This window comes from Scyliorhinus canicula, chromosome 1 (genome assembly GCF_902713615.1).
Source record: "Scyliorhinus canicula chromosome 1, sScyCan1.1, whole genome shotgun sequence".
In the NCBI taxonomy this organism is placed as follows: domain Eukaryota; kingdom Metazoa; phylum Chordata; class Chondrichthyes; order Carcharhiniformes; family Scyliorhinidae; genus Scyliorhinus; species Scyliorhinus canicula.
In genome coordinates, this window is record NC_052146.1 from 171,244,730 (window position 1) to 171,264,812 (window position 20,083).

General features: G+C 50.2%; 1 protein-coding gene across 2 annotated transcripts in view; it reads right to left on the minus strand.

Moving 5' to 3' along the window:
• Nucleotides 1-20,083, minus strand: part of LOC119969310 (5'-nucleotidase-like) — a 110,996-nt gene that overhangs the window by 49,070 nt on the left and 41,843 nt on the right. For both annotated transcript variants that reach the window (XM_038802784.1, XM_038802773.1), the window contains exons 2-3: nt 2,155-2,377; nt 1,888-2,076 (exon numbers count right to left, since the gene is read on the minus strand). In XM_038802784.1, the coding sequence (XP_038658712.1) occupies nt 1,888-2,076; nt 2,155-2,377 (412 nt within the window). The remainder of the gene's footprint in view (nt 1-1,887; nt 2,077-2,154; nt 2,378-20,083) is intronic.

Below are 20,083 nucleotides of genomic sequence, written 5' to 3' on the forward strand. Positions count from 1 at the left end.
TTCCTAAAACGAAAAGTGGGAACCAATATCTTTTGACTATAATGGATGTGTCTACTCGGTTTCCAGAGGCTATTCCAGTATGCAATATTGCAGCTAAAAAGATTGTGGAGGAGTTACTTAAATTCTTTACTCGATATGGACTACCCACAGAAATACAATCTGATCAAGGATCAAATTTTACCTCAAGGTTATTTAAAGAAGTTATGGCTAGCTTAGGAATAAAACAATTTAAATCAACTGCGTACCATCCAGAATTGCAGGGAGCATTAGAAAGGTGGGATCAGACATTAAAGACAATGTTGAGGGCTTATTGTTATGATTATCCAGAGGATTGGGATAAAGAAATTCCATCCGTACTGTTTGCAACTAGGGATGCACCTATTGAGTCAACCAAATTCAGTCCTTTTGAACAAATGTTTGGTCATGAGGTAAGAGGACCACTTAAATTGACTGAGGAAAAATTGGTGAATGAGAAATGGGAAATTACATCCCAAATGACCTCCCACTGGTACCTCATGTGCAACTCGCAACACCTCCATTCTATACCTTGCTGGCATACTACTTGATGAACTTCTGCCCACTTTTCAGCCACCTGCATATATTGGGCAGCACGGTAGCATGGTGGTTAGCATCAATGCTTCACAGCTCCAGGGTCCCAGGTTCGATTCCCGGCTGGGTCACTGTCTGTGTGGAGTCTGCACGTCCTCCCCGTGTGTGCGTGGGTTTCCTCCGGGTGCTCCGGTTTCCTCCCACAGTCCAAAGATGTGCGGGTTAGGTGGATTGGCCATGCTAAATTGCCCGTAGTGTAAGGTTAATGGGGGGATTGTTGGGATACGGGTTACGTGGGTTTAAGTAGGGTGATCATTGTTCGGCACAACATCGAGGGCCGAAGGGCCTGTTCTGTGCTGTACTGTTCTATCTATGTTCTATGGATTACGTGTCAAATTTTAGGGGACGATTAAATAGAGCAGGTGAATTGGCGAGACAACATTTAAAAGTTGCACAAAATGTGATGAAACGAATAGCGGACAAGAAATCCAAAGTTTGTAGTTTTGCCATTGGGGATAAAGTTTTAGTGTTGTTACCAGTGGTAGGGGAACCTTTAAAAGCTAGGTTTTGTGGACCTTATCAGATTGAAAGGAAATTAAGTGAGGTGAATTATGTGGTAAAAACACCAGATAAAAGGAAGACTCACCGAGTGTGCCATGTGAATATGCTTAAAAGGTACTTTGAAAGGGGAGAGAAAAAGGAGGAGGTTTTAATGATTCTAACTCAAAGTGACAAACCAAATCCAGATGACTGTGAATTTGACATACCTCAAATTAAATTGGAAAACAAGATGTTCTTAAAATTTGGGATAAATTGTTGAGTTACCTTCCAGAGGAGAAACGAACTGACCTGAAAGAGTTATTGATATCACATGGGCAAGTTTGCCGAGATAAATTGGGAAGTACTAAAATGGCTATATAAATGATGATACAATCGGACAGGGTCGAATGGATGTCAGTCAGGTGAACTCCATGATACACTTTGGGGTTCTCTAAACCCTGGCAAATAACACATTCAAATCAAGGCATTACATGGAATGTGTCATTTGAAGATTCCTTTGTGCATGAGCTTTTGTTCCAGAGTGGGTTGTTATCATCTAGAGAGCACTGTCTGAAAAAGCAATGAAAGGAGAGTCATTACTAACCATCAAAAGAGAATTTGTTTTAATCTTGAAGGTGAATTATTTGCTGCTCTGTGGGGAATGAGTATGAATGAGAATGGGACTAATTAGTGGCTCTTTCAAACAGCTGATGCATGGACAATGGACAAAATGGCCTCCTGCTGTGAGATTCTAGAATTTTGGTACACCTGACAGAGAGAGTTGGCTGAGACGTTTACCTGTGTAAAGAAAAGTGTTGGTATGTCCTCCCACGACAACATCGACCCCTCTCACTTTCTTTGCAATTTCTTTGTCCATCTCGAATCCTGCATGACCCAGGGCGATAATCTTGTTAACCCCCAGAACTGTGAGTTTGTCAACTTCCCGTTGCACGGCTTCAACTTCATCCTCGAAGATTAGATGGGGCCCTGGAATATATTTTTAAAAATTGGTGTCCTTTTCAAAGCTCCACAACACAGTGAGCCTCAGCTTCAAACGGTACCTACCTGGATTTGAAAGTATTGTCGTTTCTTTGGTGGTGTATCCAACCACACCAATCTTCTGCCCATTGACAGTCAGGATCTTAAAAGGCTGGTAGTAGCCGAAGATCTGTTGTGATAACTGTTGATCTGCTTTGAGATTCGCACTCAGCACTGGGAAGGAAACGTTCTGAAGAAAGGGGCCCAAGAGGCCGTCCACCCCATTATCAAATTCATGATTCCCCAGAGCCTAAAGAAGACAACAACAGCCATGTTACAATGTTAAAACAAGAGCAAAAACATTCAAGGCAGCAAAACTCTTCAGTCTGTGGAACTGAATTCGGTCTGATTCTAACTTCCTGATGACTACAGGCAGGATTTTCCTGCCCTTCCTGCTGGAGGGATTTTCCCATCCCGCCAAAAACCACCCCCTGTGATGAACGATGCACTCGCAGGCATAGCAAATGGCCTTTGCCTTTGAAGTGTCTGGAAGATCACGTCGATGGCCAATGAACAGCTGCCTCCACCACCGGAACCCCCCCTATGGCCTACATTGCTCAATCTGCTCATGTTAAACAGTCGGTGTAAATGGGGATTGAGTGCAAAATCTGTTTAAATTATATAAGACCATAAGACAGAGGAGCAGAATTAGGTCCTTCGGCCCATCGAGTCTGCTCCACCAATCAATCATTTTTTTTTAAATATAATTTTTATTGGAATTTTTTACAGAAAATATAAAACATAACGACAAACAATGAAATGCAACAAAATAACCCATAATAACTGTGACACCCCCAGACCGTATCGGCGCATGTATCACATCCCCCCACCCCCCAACCCTAATGAACAACAAAAGAACTTAAAAAATATTAAAATTAAATAAACAAACATAGTCATTGTCGGCCCCCCCCCCTTTTCCCTCCCCTTTTCCCTCCCCGGGTTGCTGCTGCTGCTGTCCCCGTACCCTATCGTTGAGCCAGAAAGTCGAGGAAAGGTTGCCACCGCCTAAAGAACCCTTGTACCGACCCTCTCAGGGCGAATTTGACCTTCTCTAGCTTAATGAAACCCGCCATGTCATTGATCCAGGTCTCCACGCTTGGGGGCCTCGCATCCTTCCATTGTAGCAAGATCCTTCGCCGGGCTACTAGGGACGCAAAGGCCAGCACACCGGCCTCTTTCGCCTCCTGCACTCCCGGCTCCACCCCAACCCCAAAAATCGCGAGTCCCCATCCTGGCTTGACCCTGGATCCCACCACCCTCGACACCGTCCTCGCCACCCCCTTCCAGAACTCCTCCAGTGCCGGGCATGCCCAGAACATATGGGCATGGTTCGCTGGACTCCCCGAGCACCTGACACACCTGTCCTCACCCCCAAAGAACCTACTCATCCTCGTCCCAGTCATGTGGGCCCGGTGCAGCACCTTGAATTGGATGAGGCTAAGCCGCGCACACGAGGAGGAAGAATTAACCCTCTCCAGGGCATCAGCCCATGTCCCGTCTTCGATCTGTTCCCCCAGTTCCCCCTCCCACTTCGTTTTCAGCTCCTCTACTGACGCCTCCTCCGCCTCCTGCATAACCTTGTAGATATCAGATATCTTCCCCTCTCCGACCCAGACCCCCGAAAGCACCCTGTCGCTCACCCCCCTCGCGGGAAGCGAAGGGAATCCCTCCACCTGCCGCCTAGCAAATGCCTTTACCTGCAGATACCTGAACATGTTCCCCGGGGGGAGCCCAAATTTCTCCTCCAACTCCCCCAGGCTCGCAAACCTCCCATCAATAAACAGGTCCCTCAGCTGTCTGATGCCCTCTCTGTGCCAACCCTGAAATCCCCCATCAATGTTCCCCGGGACAAACCTATGGTTCCCCCTTAACGGAGCCTCCATCGAGCCCCCCACTTCTCCCCTATGGCGCCTCCACTGCCCCCAAATCTTGAGGGTAGCCGCCACCACCGGACTCATGGTATACCTCGTAGGAGGGAACGGCCACGGCGCCGTTACCAGGGCCCCCAGGCTTGTATCGCCACAGGACGCCCTCTCCATCCGTTTCCATGCTGCCCCCTCCCCCTCCATTACCCACTTACGCACCATCGACACATTGGCCGCGCAATAATACCCCGAGAGATTGGGTAACGCCAGCCCCCCACCATCTCTACCCCGCTCCAAGAAGACCCTCTTCACCCTCGGGGTCCCATGCACCCAAACAAAGCTCATGATGCTGCTAGTCACCCTTCTAAAAAAGGCCCTCGGGATAAAGATGGGCAAACACTGAAAAAGGAACAAGAACCTCGGGAGAACCGTCATTTTGACGGACTGCACTCTACCCGCCAACGATAGCGGCACCATGTCCCACCTTTTAAATTCCTCTTCCATCTGCTCCACCAGCCTGGTAAAATTAAGCTTATGGAGAGTCCCCCAACTCCTGGCCACCTGCACCTCCAGGTATCTGAAACTCTTCACTGCCCTCTTAAATGGGAGTCTCCCGATTCCCTCCTCCTGATCACCCGGGTGTACTACAAATACCTCACTCTTGCCTAAATTTAACTTATAGCCCGAGAAGCCCCCAAATTCCGCTAACAGCTCCATCACCCCCGGCATTCCCCCTTCTGGATCCGCCACATACAACAGCAGGTCGTCCGCATACAGCGATACACGATGTTCCTCCCCACCCCGCACCAGACTCCTCCATCTCCCTGACTCCCTCAACGCCATAGCCAAAGGTTCAATCGCCAGTGCAAAGAGCAAGGGGGACAGGGGGCACCCCTGCCTGGTCCCACGGTAGAGCCTAAAGTACTCCGATCTCCTTCCATTGGTAACTACACTCGCCATCGGAGCCGCGTAGAGCAGCTTCACCCATTTGATGAATCCCTCCCCGAATCCGAACCGCCCCAGCACCTCCCACAGGTACCCCCACTCAACTCTATCAAATGCTTTCTCCGCATCCAGCGCCACCACTATCTCAGCCTCCCCCTCCACTGCCGGCATCATAATAACATTTAGTAGTCTCCGCACATTCGTGTTGAGCTGCCGTCCCTTGACAAATCCTGTCTGATCCTCATGTATCACCCCTGGCACACAGTCCTCTATCCTGGTGGCCAGGATCTTCGCCAGCAACTTAGCGTCAACATTGAGGAGCGAGATAGGCCTGTATGATCCACACTGCAAGGGGTCCTTATCCCGCTTCAGGATCAGAGAGATCAGTGCCCGCGACATCGTCGGGGGCAAAGCCCCCCCCTCCCATGCCTCATTGAAGGCTCGCACCAACAGGGGGCCCACCAGATCCGCATACTTTTTATAAAATTCCACCGGGAACCCGTCCGGCCCCGGCGCCTTACCTGACTGCATTTGCCCGATCCCCCTGACTAGCTCCTCCAACTCTATCGGCGCCCCCAGCCCCTCTACCAGCTCCTCTTGAACCCTTGGGAAGCATAGCCTGTTCATGAAGCTCTCCATCCCCCCTCTCCCCATCGGAGGTTCTGACCGGTACAGTTCCTCGTAGAAGTCCCTAAAGACCCCATTTACTTCTGTCCCCTTCTGCATTACATTTCCACCCCTATCCGTCACTCCACCAATTTCCCTAGCCGCATCCCGCCTGCGGAGCTGATGCGCCAACATCCTGCTCGCCTTCTCCCCATACTCATATACCGCGCCCTGCGACCTCCTCCACTGTGTCTCTGCCTTTCTGGTGGTCAACAAGTCAAATTTGGCCTGCAAACTACGCCGTTCCCCCAGCAACCCCTCCTCCGGTGCCTCCGCGTATCTCCTGTCCACATCCAGGAGCTCCCCCACCAGTCTCTCCCTCTCCTTCCTCTCCCTCCTTTCCCTATGGGTCCGTATGGAGATCAGCTCCCCCCGGATCACTGCTTTCAGAGCCTCCCAGACCATCCCCACCCAGACCTCCCCCGTGTCGTTGGTATCAAGATACCCCTCAATACTTCCCCGGACCCTCCTACACACCTCCTCATCAGCCAGCAGCCCCACATCCAGGCGCCAGAGCGGGCGCTGGTCCCGCGCCTCCCCCATCTCCAGATCAACCCAGTGCGGAGCATGGTCTGAAATTGCTATGGCCGAATACTCTGCATCCTGCACCTTCGGGATCAATCCCCTGCTCAGGATGAAAAAATCTATTCGGGAATAGACCCTATGGACATGGGAGAAAAAGGAATACTCCCGCGCTCTCGGCCTCCCAAACCTCCAGGGATCCACCCCTCCCATCTGGTCCATAAACCCCCTCAGTACTTTGGCCGCAGCCGGTCTCCTACCCGTCCTTGAACTGGACCGGTCCAGTGGGGGATCCAGCACTGTGTTAAAGTCTCCCCCCATGATCAGGCCCCCTGCCTCTAGGTCCGGAATGCGGCCCAACAAGCGCCTCATGAAGCCGGCATCATCCCAATTCGGGGCATATACATTAACCAGCACCACCTTCTCTCCCTGCAGCCTACCCTTCACCATAATATATCTGCCCTCCTTGTCCGACACCACCTCAGCCGCCTCGAACGCCACCCTCTTCCCCACCAGAATCGCCACCCCCCGGTTCTTCGCGTCCAATCCTGAGTGAAAAACCTGCCCCACCCACCCCTTCCTCAGACGAACCTGGTCCGCCACCTTCAAGTGGGTCACCTGGAACATAGCCACGTCCAACTTCAGCCCCTTCAGATGAGAAAATACCCTAGTTCTCTTAACCGGCCCATTCAGCCCCCTCACGTTCCAGGTAATCAGACGGATCAGAGGGCAACCTGCCCCTCTCCCCCGCCGGCTAGCCATAGCTTATCGACTGCTCGCCCCAGGCCAGCTCGCCCCGCCTGACCTGTTCCCCATGGCGATAACGCCTCTCCTCTACCCCCCCGGCCCATGCCAGCTCCTTCCTGGCCATTCCAGCAGCAACCCGGTATCCCACCCACCCCCCCAGGCTAGGACCCCTCCTAGCCGCGACGCACCCTCCATGGTACTTCCGTGAGTCAGCTGACTTCTGCTGACCCGGCTGCTCCTGCCAAAACCCATCTCCTCCCGGCATGGGGTCATCCCCCTCTTGCCACACCTCCTTGGCCCCGCTTCAGCGTGGGAAAGAAAACCAGTAGAGGCCACGCCCCCACCTCCAGCTCCACCCCCCCTGCCCCGCAGCGCGGACAACCAGAGGAAAGCCCGCGCTTTCACACTGCCACACCCCACCCTTCTGACGCAGCTCCTCAAAATCCAGTTTCACCCCAACCCCCAGCCCCGTACCGAAGAGAACATATGAAGCACATGCCCCCAACGTTCCCCACTTACCCCACACCCATACCCAACAGACAAACCCACCCGGAAACAGAGCAAAAAGAAAACCAGCATAAAAAAAACACGTGTCAAAATTGAAGAACAGCAACAGCAAAAACAGCAACGGCCATAGCGTGTCCCCAGACCCCAGCTCGAGTCCAGCCCCTCCGCCTGCACAAAGGCCCACGCCTCCTCCGGGGACCCGAAGCAGTGGCGCCGGTCCCTATATGTCACCCACAGACGCGCAGGCTGCAGCATTCCAAATCTGACCTGCCCGGCATGTAGCACCGCCTTCGCCCGGCTGAACCCGGCCCGCCGCCCCGCCACCTCCGCACCCCAGTCCCGGCAGACCCGCACTATCGAATTCCCCCACTCGCTGCTCCTCTCTTTCTTGGCCCAGCGCAGCACACACTCCCGGTCACTAAATCGATGGAACCGCACCAGCACCGCCCGCGGGGGTTCATTTGCCTTAGGCCTCCTGGCCAGCACTCTGTGAGCTCCCTCCAGCTCCAGGGGCAAATGGAAGGACCCCGCTCCCATCAACGAGCTCAACATCGTGGTCACGTACGACGGGAGATCCGACCCTTCCAGCCCCTCCGCCAGGCCCAGGATCCTCAAATTCTTTCGCCTCGTGCGAGCGTCCAGCTCCTCCAAGCGGTCTTGCCACTTTTTGTGAAGTGCCTCGTGCAACTCCACTTTCCCCACGAGGACCACGGCCTCCTCCTCCCGCTCAGCGGCCTGCTGCTGCAATTCCCGAATAGACGCCTCCTGGGCCGCCTGGGTCCCAAGCAGCTTGTTGGTAGTCGCATTCAGGGAGTCCAGCAACTCAGCCTTCAGCTCCGCAAAACAGCGCAGAAGAGAGGCCTGCTGCTCCTGCGCCCACTTCCACCAGTCCTTGGGTGTTCCGCCGGCCGCCATTTTGTCCTGCTTCCTCCGCTTTTCTTGGGGAGCTGCTGCAGCTTTTTCCCTTGCCCCACTCCGGGTGAGCACCATAAATTATGGGGAATGCGCCTCTAGACACCTTCCCCCACCGGGATTCGTTGAGACAGCACTGTTTGAGGCCCTCAAATCGGCCCAAAAGTCCTTAAGTAGCGGGAGCTGCGGTGCCGCACCTACAAAGCCGATTTTCTGACCGCTCCACTCCTAGTCCAGGCCATCCACCGGTGGAGAATCTGAGAAGGAGTGTTCCCCCACGGGGAAAAGCCCAAACAGCACCACTGCGAGCCCTTAAAAGAGCCCCAAAGTCCGAAAATAGTGGGAGCCACTGAACGTGCGGCTTAGCTCCGCATCACCGCTACCGGAAGTCCGTCTCCGCTTCTTTAATGGCCTTGGTGAGATCTTTTCACAGTTCTTCCCTCTGCTGCTGGAATTCAGCTTTCATAAAGGCCCTCAGGTCAGCTTGAGACCTATAAGCTGGCCCTTCCCCCGCTAGCATGCTTGCTTTTGTTTGTTGCTGTTCAGACAAATCCTGCACTGTTTCTAAGGGTCTGATAACCAAGAAACATCCTATTCCTGGGGGAAAATACTCCTTGAACCTTCCCCCACGCCTTTTCATCGAAATTCCAACCCGTGCTGCCCAAAAAAGAGCTCTTTTCTGCAATCTTAGGCAGGAGCTGCCTCTGTGTGCACACTCACTCCATAATGCACACCCGGAAGTCTCTTCACCAATCAATCATGACTGATATTTTTCTCATCCCCATTCTCCTGCCTTCTCCCCATAACCCCCGATCCCCTTTTTGATCAAAAACCTATCTATCTCTGTCTTAAAGACACTCAGTGAATTGGCCTCCACAACCTTCTGGGGCAAAGAGTTCCACAGATTTACCACACTCTGTCTGAAGAAATTCCTTCTCATCTTGACAGCAGCAGGGTAGCATGGTGGTTAGCATAAATGCTTCACAGCTCCAGGGTCCCAGGTTCGATTCCCGGCTGGGTCACTGTCTGTGTGGAGTCTGCACGTCCTCCCCCTGTGTGCGTGGGTTTCCTCCGGGTGCTCCGGTTTCCTCCCACAGTCCAAAGATGTGCGGGTTAGGTGGATTGGCCATGCTAAAATTGCTCGTAGTGTCCTAATAAAAGTAAGGTTAAGGGGGGGGTTGTTGGGTTATGGGTATAGGGTGGATACGTGGGTTTGAGTAGGGTGATCATGGCTCGGCACAACATTGAGGGCCGAAGGGGCTGTACTGTTCTATGTTCTATCTCTGTTTTAAAGGAGCATCCCTTTAGTCTGAGATGGTGTCCTCTGCTTCTCGTTTTTCCTACAAGTGGAAACATTCTCTCAACGTCCACTCTAACCAGGCCACGCAGTATCCCGTAAGTCTCAATAAAATCCCCCCTCAGCCTTCTAAACTCCAACGAGTATAGACCCAGAGTCCTCAGCCATTACTCATACGAGAAGCTTAGTTTTTCATTTATCATGAGCAGAGCAAACTGGAAGGGGAATAAAATAGCTTCCATGTGGTGACACCATAGGTTCTGGCCAAGGTGACATGCAAGGATAAATCCTCCTGGCCTGTTAGCAGTGGGGAGCTAGGCAGATGAGGGAACTGAGAAGAGTCGAATAGGATAGGATTATCTCGCTGGATTTAAGAAGAGTGAGGGGGGTCTCATAGAAGCCTATAAAATTCTCACAGGACTAGACAGGGTAGACACAGGAAGGATGTTCCCAATGGTGGGTGTGTCCAGAATCAGGGGTCACAGTCTTAGGATACGGGGTAGACTATTTAGGACAGAGATGAGGAGAAACATCTTCACCCAGAGAGTGGTCGGTCTGTGGAAATCATTACCACAGGAAGCAGACAGGATTCTCCGCTGGTGGGATCCTCCGTTTTACTGGCAGCGTACCCACACCCATGAGTTTTCCGACGGTGTAGGGGTGGCCACAATGGGAAACCCCATTGGCCGGCTTCTGGGAGTGGCACACTGGCGCTGCTGGTGGAGGCATGCTGCACCCAAAAGCGGGTGCAGCGGGCTGGATAATCCCACCCTGCATGTTTTCAATAGACATAGCACTTGGGGAGAATTGGATCAAAAGATATGGGGGGAAAGTTATTTAAATGAATGGTGGAGCAGGCTCAAAGGACCAAATGGCATCCAGCTGCAACTATTTTCTATGTTTCTATTAACTTAAAGAGTTACTACCCTCTGAGAGAAGAAATTCGTACTCATTTATTCTTAAATGGGCGACCCCTTACTCCGAGCTTATGCCCTCTGGTCCTAGGCTCTCCCACAAGGGGAAACAACCTTATATTGTAGATTGTAGAACTCCATACATTGACCTCTGGGCCAATGTGAGTTTAAAAAAATAATATTTTTATTCTCCTCCTTTTTCACAATTTTTCTCCCGAATTTACACCCAACAACAATCAATAGCCAACAACAAATATCTCAAACCCCATAACAGTAACAATGATCCCATCCTCCCACCATGCCCAGACATCAGCCCGCATGTTAACATAAACAAATGAGAAAGAAGAAAAAAGGAATCAGGAATTACCCATAGCCATCTTTAACATACACAGCCCCCCGCACCCCCCTCCCCCCCACCCTCCCCCCCCCCCCACACAACGAACATTCAATGTTATCCAGTTCTTGAAAGTGCATAATAACTAGTGCCCATGACTTGTAGAACCCCTCCGAGCTTCCCCTCAGTTCGAACTTAACCTTCTCAAGGGTCAAGTATTCCAACATGTCCCCTCGCCACGCCAGGGCACAGGGTGGAGAGGCTGTTCTCCATCCCAGCAGGATCCGCCTTCGGGCGATCAACGAGGCGAAGGCTATGATATCTGCCTCCGCACCCGTTTCCAACCCCGGCTGGTCTGACACCCCGAATATGGCCTCCCAGGGACCCGGGTCCAATTTCACGTGCACCACTTTGGAAATTACCCTAAACACCTCCTTCCAGTACTCCCCTAGCTTTGGACAGGACCAAAACATATGATCGTGATTGCCCCCCCCCCACCCCCCCGCCGCAACGTTGGGCCAATGTGAGTTGATGTTCCTCATCACCTCTTGAAGAGTTTGATCATTTCTGGTCTCTTCTTGGATCTGACGTAGTTTCACATCTGGTACTGGTAGTAGTGTGGAAATAAGATTGACATGCAGATCCATATCCTCAGCAGCCTCACCACCAATACTTTGCATCAGCGCTCGCAATAATGCATCTGCTAAGAAGAAACATTTGCCTGGTGTGTAGATGAGATTGAAGTCATATTGAAGTCATATTGTTGAAACTTCATCATCAACCTCTGAATGCAGCAAATTTTCATAAAGAATTGTGCACCAGCCATCTTAGATGTGATTTCCGCCTGCCTTCGTATTTGGTAATGTTCTCTTTTGATATTCTTGCTATGATCTTTAGGACCAATGTGTATGCGAATATCGGCAATCTTTTTCTTTTCGCAAACCATGGAGTTTACCCAGTCGGTAGGTTCTTCTATTTTTCTGATTACTTGGATTTTTTTCATTCTGTCTACCTCCTTTTTGAGGCAATCCTGAAGAGGTGCAGGCACTCTTCATGGTGTCTGTATCACAGGTTTTGCATCCTCTTTGAGTTGTATCTTGCAGGTGAATGGCAGTGTGCCAAACCCTGTGAACACATTGCTGAATTTGCTGATATTGTTCTCTGAATCATTGGAGTGTTGACCCAATCCATTGTGGATGCTATATGCCAACTGCACTGGACCTAATTCTTCACAGCACTGATCACCTAATAATGAATCCAATCCCTCGATACAATACAGAATGGGACAGAATAAACGGTGTTGTTCACCATAACATTTAATGCTTGGACCATTGAAATCTCTCAGATATTTTGTGATTTCTTCTAATCGGTTGAATTTTTAGATTTTTAAAATCAGTCATGCAGATTAAATTGGCTTTGGCACCAGTGTCTAACTTCAATTGGTCCACTGTACCATTCACTTCAAGTGGTAGTAGCCATTTGTCCTCATCAACCTCATTAATTTTACATGGAGTATTAGTTTGCATTTTGTTAAACTGCTGGGGCATTTTTTGATGTCTCCAAAAATTTATGCTTCTGTGTTATAACTCCAACAAACAATGATGTTTCATCAGTGGAGACAGTGTCTTCCACTGTGCTGACTGGTCTGGGGTTGAGCTTCGAATAACAGTTCTGAGCACAGTGATTCTTTTCCTTTGCATCTGGAACAAAACGTGCCAAACGCTGGACACTGCCTTAATTTGTGCCTTTGACCACATCTTATACACAGAAATACTTTGTCCTGATCTTTAACCTGTTTGCTGGTGTGCAAGGAGCTGCAGGAACATCCCTGCCTTTTTTTTGCAAATGTAAACATATTAAACACAGCAATTGCTTCTGCCCCTGCCGCTGTTAGGAGCATTGATCATCTAAATTTACTGCATAAGAAACAAATTAAATTGTTATTTAAACACTTTTCAGTTGCTGTCCACATTACCATGAAAGCTGAGACTATTTGGTGCTTTCAACAACTCCATTCTGCTATTCCAGCAGTCTGGAAAATCTTCAAATCTCTGTGGCAGGCTGATAGGCTTTCTGTTTCTGTGTTTAATACCTTCCCACCATGGTACCATGTAATGTTCTTGCTGGATGGCCTTATTTATTACAAGAGCTCTTGTAGTTAAAGTTATAAACAATTTATTAACATTAACTGGGGGCAAACTTTATACAACAGATGAATAACAACAACATCATGCACATACAAGGGCCAGGATTCAACCCTACCCAGCGGGGCAGGGGGGGTCCCGGCGTAGCGGAGTGGCGCCAACCACTCTGGCGTCGGGCCTCCCCAAAGGTGCTCCGCACCTTTAGGGGCTAGGCCCGCGCCGGAGTGGTTTCCGCTCCGCTGGCCGGCAGCAAAACCGGTGCCAACGGCCTTTGGCGCCTGCCGCCTGCCGTCGGGCCTGGCCGAAAGGCCTTCGCCGGTCGGCACATGCGCCAGTGCGTCAGCGGCCGCTGACGTCACCACTGGTGCATGCGCGGTGGGGGAGGGTCTCTTCCGCCTCCGCAATGGTGGAGGCCGTGGCGGAAGAAAAAGAGTACCCCCATGTCACTGTCCCGCCCGCTGATCGGTGGGTCCCGATCGTGGGCCAGGCCACCGTGGGGGCACCCCCGGGGGTCCGATTGCCCCCCCAGGACCCTGGGGGCCCACTCGCACCGCCAATCCCGCCGCCACCAGAGGTGCTCCAATTCCCGCCGGCGGGAAAGGCCTGTCAGCGGCGGGACTTCGGCCTATCGCGCGCCAGAAATTGGCCGCGGGGGGCACGCCGTTCGGCGCGGGAGGCACGCCGATCGACGGAGCGTGATTCCCGCTCCCGCCGATTCCCGGGTGGCGGAGAATTCTGGCCACGGCGGGGGCGGGATTTACGCCGGCCCCGGGCGATTCCCCGACCCTGCGGGGTGTCGGAGAATTCCGCCCAAGCTCTCACTTTTACTTCGTCCAGGCATTCTCCAGTCAGCTGACTTTACATTCACTTATATACTAGTGAGACTCCTAGTGATCAGTCGGTGAATTAAAACACAACTATGATATCACTAATAATAATAATTGCTTATTGTCACAAGTAGGCTTCAATGAAGTTACTGTGAAAAGACCCTAGTCACCACATTCCGGCGCCTGTTCGGGGAGGCCGGTACAGGAATTGAACCATTACAAGCCAGCTGTTTAGCCCAAGAAAATCTCGAGATTAACCTAGTGAACCTTCTCTGGACTGCCTCCAATATCAGTTTATCTTCCCTTAGATAAGGGGACCAAAACTGTTCACTGTATTCCAGGTGTAGTCTAACTAGTGTTTTGTATAGTTTCAAGAGGACTCCTTTATTTTTATTCTACATTCCCCTTGAAACAAAGGCCAACATTTCATTTGCCTTCCAAATTACCTGCCGAATTTGCATGCTAAACAGGTGGTTACAGTGCAGGCTGTGTGGAGCATTACCAAGGGAGAGGGTTAGAGTGGAAGGGTGGAGCAGTAGCTGGGCACAAATGGAAGGGGTTGCACAGGCTGCCAGGCGCTCTGTAAATATAGAACCAGGCCGACAATCCCATGAGGTAACGGCGGGGATGGCAACATCTTGCCTGCCCTTGCCACAAGAATAGGTGAGCTCCTCACAGATCCCCATGTAATGCATTGAACAGCACAAGATTGTGCACGGTCAGCCATTGCCCTATCCCACTGGAAATTCCTCTGATCTCCAATTGCGCCACCAAATGTAAACTCCTGAATGGCAGGTCCAGCCATAAAATGACATTGGATAGAGCAGAAACAGGTCACTTATTTTTTTATTTAAAAAAAAATTTCACTTCAGGGGCATGGTTAATCCACCTACCCTGCCCATTTCTAGGTTGCGGGGATGAGACTCATGCAGACATGGGGAGAATATGCAAACTAGACATGGACAGTGACCCTGGGAAGAGACAGGTCACTTAGCCCAAATAATCCACAGTGGTATTTCTGCTTGTCCCACTCCTCTTCATTTAACTCCATCAGTATAATATTCTGTCTCTTTTTCTCTCACATCTTACTCTAGTTTCTCCTTACGTGCATCAGCTACTCCTTGAGGTAGCAAGTTCCACATTCTAATAACTCTCTGAATTTTCTTTTGAAATCGTAATTAGATTTATCAGTGACTATATTGGATTTATGGCTCCTAGCTTTGATCTTTCCTCCAAGTGGAACTTTCTTTACGTTCACTAAGCAATAAACCTAAAGAACTCCAGGGTAGCATAGTGGTTAGCACGATTGCTTCACAGCTCCAAGGTCCCAGGTTCGATTCCCGGCTGGGTCACTGTCGGTGTAAAGTCTGCATGTTCTCCCCTTGTGTGCGTGGATTTCCTCCGGGTGCTCCGGTTTCCTCCCACAGTCCAAAGATGTGCCGGTTAGGTGGATTGGCCATGCTAAATTGCCCTTAGTGTCCAAAATTGCCCTTAGTGTTAGGTGGGGTTATAGGGATAGGGTGGAGGTGTGGGCTTGGTTAGGGTGCTCTTTCCAGGGGCCGGTGCAGAATCGATGGGCCGAATGGCCTCCTTCTGCACTGTAACTTCTGTAATCTATGATAAAACTCCATTATGTCACACCTGCACCTGCCCTTTTCTTGAAAAAAGGGTTTCAGTCTGTTTTCATTTCTGATAAGTATAAGCTCTCAGCTCTTGTACCATCCTCAATCTATTTTGCACCTTCTGCAGTGCCTCTATATCCTCATAATATGGGAGTCAAAATGGATATACCTGGGTATTCCTTTGTCAATTCACTCCTGGAGACCCACATAATTAATGCGATGTAACTAACCTTCATGTATGACAATTTGTAGGAGAAATAATCCTGCTGTGTCTGGGAAAATGTTTGCCATTCTTTTGGTAATAAGTTTGAAGATTCTGTCACTGGAAGCCACAAGGTACCACCCTAACTCCAACTCACTGGATAATACAATGGTGGCAACATACATTCCGAATAAAGGGAAATTCTAGTGGGTGAATGAGTCATCAGGCCTATTTCCACTGATTTCAGTTTATGTTATAGGTTTTCATTTGAATTATGGCTGGCAGTGCATTGGGATTTTTGTCTACAGAGCATAGATGCTGTTTGTATTGACTTTGCGTTTGTCTATTTTGCGGGAAAATCTAAAATCCACAAGTTCAGTCAAAAGAGCAGCAGCCACATGGTTCCTCATCCTTTTTTCATTCTTTCCTGGGTGTCATTGCCCAAGATCAGCATCCTCAATTATGGCTGTTTCAGAGTTAATTCAGGGTCAACCATATCGCTGGAGGTCTGGAGTTACATTTAGACTGGACCAGGTAAGAACATTTCCAAAGGACATCAGTGAACATGGTCATACCTTTACAACAATTGATGATAATTTCATGGCCGTCATTGCTGAGGCTAGCTTTCAATTCCAGACATGTTAATTGGATATATTTAAATTCCACTTGATGCAGTGTATTTGAACTCACATCCCCAGAGCCTGGGCCTCAGGATGAATCTGTTATAACCTGCCTGAATATTACTGACTGAGGACAATTGGCATATTATTGCCAATCAACTAATTAGAAGAACTGAAATTAATTAAGGGATAAGTTAAAGGGGGCCGCTCCTACAAAGAACAAAGATGTGCAGGTTAAGTTGGTTGACCATGATAAATTGCCCTTTAGTGTGCAAAGGTTAGGTGGGATTATGGGATTGCAGGGGAGTGGGTCTAGGTAGGGTGCTCTTTCAGGGGGTCAATGCAAACGCGATGGGCCGAATGGCCTCCTTCTGCTCTGTCGGGATTCTATGATTCTATGAAAACAGAGCCCGTTCTGGCTGGGATTAGCAGGGTCAGACTTGCCACTTGTAGCACCGCGAACGGTTCCGCTATCTAATGGCACTCTGCTTTGTTTCCGTCCCCCGGCAGCGGTGAGGAATCGTCTCCCCCCCCGCCCCCCTCCCCCAAGGCAGCACTTTGCATAATTTCCTGCACTAAGGAGCTCTGACGAGCGGAACCCCTCAGTGCAAGAAGAGACTAGGATGCCATTTTTAAATGGAGCCCCAATCTCTCAACACCCCGACGCAACTTCCCCCCCACCCATCAATTACCCAACTCACCTGTCAGGGTGTCCTTGAGCCCCCCCCCCCCCCACCACCCATACCCCACAATCCTGGATGTGCCACCTGGGCATCCTGGCACTGCCAGACGTGCACCAGGTGGCACTGATAGGGTACCCAGGTGGCACTGCCAGGGTGCTATTCTGGCAGTGGCAAGGTTCCCGGGTGGCATTAGGGCCAGTGTGCCACCTTGTCCCGAGGCTGACCAGCTGGGGCCTCTGATCACCGTGAAGACCTCCCAGGTGTCATGTGAGAGTACCTTTCAGAAATGGGTGTTTATCAAATAGGTGCAGTGGTGTCAGAGTGTGGGTGGAGCTGGGTTTTGGTCTGTGGCTTTTTACTTTCGCTTTGAGAAAATAAAGCTGGTGTGTGTCTGTGTTTTAGTTTCGTTTTCAGAGTTGGAGCTGCATCCAGCCAAACAAGGTGTAATTTTGATCTCTCTCTGCATCTAAAGAATGTCTTCAGATCACTTGCTAATTTAAAAGTAATAACTGCTCTCAGTAGAGAATTTAAACCTGCTGTCTTTGTTCAAGAAGGTACTTAACTTGTGGATGTGGCTGGGAAAGATTAAGGGTTACTTATAGAGTACTGTATTCTTTGGGGGGAGTATTTGAGTTGATCGTTGCTAAGATGTTTACCGTGTGTTTATAAAATGTTAACTGGATTTATAGAATTGACATTGTTTTGTTTTAAAAGTACCTGAGATCTCTGTTGCATCACACCTGTAAAGTGGGCCCTTGTGTTCCCCATAACCAAAATCTATTAAACGTTGTGGATCACGTGAACTCCATGATGCACTTTGGTGTTCTCTAAATGCTGTCCCATAACACAGGTACCATTGTGGCTGGTCCCAGTTTGTGGGGACCAGCACTGAACCGCGACCAGCAAGGGTCCCCTCGGTGGGGCTGATGGATGTCGGGTAGTCGATCAATCCGACATCAGCACGACTATGTGAGTTCTTAAATTCACTTCACTGTGCGAGACTGTGTCCCATCAACAGCTGGTTAAATCTCGCGCGGCCTAACGGCCATCGGGAATCCTGGGTGGCTACTTCCTGGATCTACCGGCCATGTTGCGTTCCGATTCAGATTATAGAACATACAGTGCAGAAGGAGGCCTTTCGGCCCATCGAGTCTGCACCGACCCACTTAACCCCTCACTTCCACTCCATCCTCCTAACCCAATGACCCCTCCTAACCGTTTTGGACACTAAGGGCAATTTATCATGGCCAATCCACCTAACCTGCATGTCTTTGGACTCTGGGAGGAAACCGGAGCATCCGGAGGAAACCCACGCAGACACGGGGAGAACGTGCAGACTCCGCACAGACAGTGACCCAGCAGGGAATCGAACCTGGGACCCTGACGCTGTGAGGTCACAGTGCTATCCACTATACTACCGTGCTGCCCACAGCATGTTTCTAAATATACTGGCACACCTAATGGTTGACATGCATTGGTGGTTACAGGGAAATTAGAGGCATTCTTAATTGTGGAAGTGACAATTATGTGTCTTTGTAGTCACTCTTTACTGAACGTTGAGGTTAGGGTTCAGTGTTTAGCTCATCCTTCTGTGAGACATGGCTGAACTTCCAGGCTCAACAGGTCCTCCCTTCAGTACATTGTAAAGGACATTCCCCAAGAACGCTCTCAGTGGACAGTAAGGACTCTGCCAGCCAACACCCTGAGATGGACCCATGTGTGGTCCTTTCGGCCCCTGTCTTTTTAATTTTGACTGAGCTGCCAGCACCTCTGCCCCACTCAACATACCAGGCCCTTTCCTCTTCCACTTCTCCATGCCAAAACCCCATCATCTGTCCTCCTTTGGATCCCTGTTCCATCCCTCAATAACCCTGACTCCACTCCACAACCCCTGCCTCCCTCACCATTGACTCACCCTTGCCAGTCCTGAGCCTCCATTCAAGCTGCCATTTGTTTGCCCCCCCTCCCCCCTCCCTTGTGCTGCAGAGTTCAACAAGGAAAACCACTGACCTCAAAAAACTTGGTAAAATTGACGTTTGCCTGCCACTTTTAAATGAACGTGAACATGTCTGCCAATAACTTTGTGTTGAAGGTCGGACTTTATCAGAGAATGTTTTAATACGAATGAGATTCAATGCATATAAATATATACAGAGTGTGGACCTGCCACAAATGTTGTGAGGACTGACTCATCATAAACAAGCCACAGGCTTAATCTCTGCATCTCAAACCACTGGCAGGAAATCAAAATTTCAGCTCCTGCCTAACTGAGTCACCCCACAAGCCACTTTCCACCCTTGCGGGCTACATGAAATCCTTGTGCTCCCACCCGAGCCAAGTGCAAAATCTTTAGAAGGGAGCTACTTCCTGTGAAAATATCCTAATAATGACCTGCTGAAATACCCCCACATGAGGAGGAGGCCATTCGGCCCATCAAGTCTACACTGGCCTTTGGAAAGAGCACCCATGCCTCCACCCTATCACCGTAACCCTACTTAACACGGTAAGGGCAGCACGGTAGCACAAGTGGATAGCACTGTGGCTTCACAGCTCCAGGGTCCCAGGTTCGATTCCCTGCTGGGTCACTGTCTGTGCGGAGTCTGCACGTTCTCCCCGTGTCTGCGTGATATTTCCTCCGGGTGCTCCGGTTTCCTCCCACAGTACAAAGACGTGCAGGTTAGGTGGATTGGCCATGATAAATTGCCCTTTAGTGACCAGAAAAGGTGAGATGGGGTTATTGTGTTCCGGGGATAGGGGGGAAGTGAGGACTTAAGTGGGTCAGTGCAGACTCGATGGGTTGAATGGCCTCATTCTGCACTGAATGTCCTATGTTCTTGTTCTATGTTCTTAATGTTTTCGACACTAATGGGCAATTTAGCCAATCTGTCTAGCCTGCACATCTTTAGACTGTGGGAGGAAACCGGAGCACCCGGAGGAAACCCACGCAGACATGGGGAGAACGTGCAGACTCCGCACAGGCAGTCGCCCGAGGCCGGAATTGAATCCGGGTCCCTGGACCTGTGAGGCAGCAGTGCTAACTACTGTGCCACAGTGTTGCTCTCTTTGACTTGTAAGAATTAGCCCTGGCCAGCATTGCTAACAGTCAAAATCTTATTGTAGCTGTCGTGTTAAAAAAGGGAAGTTGCACT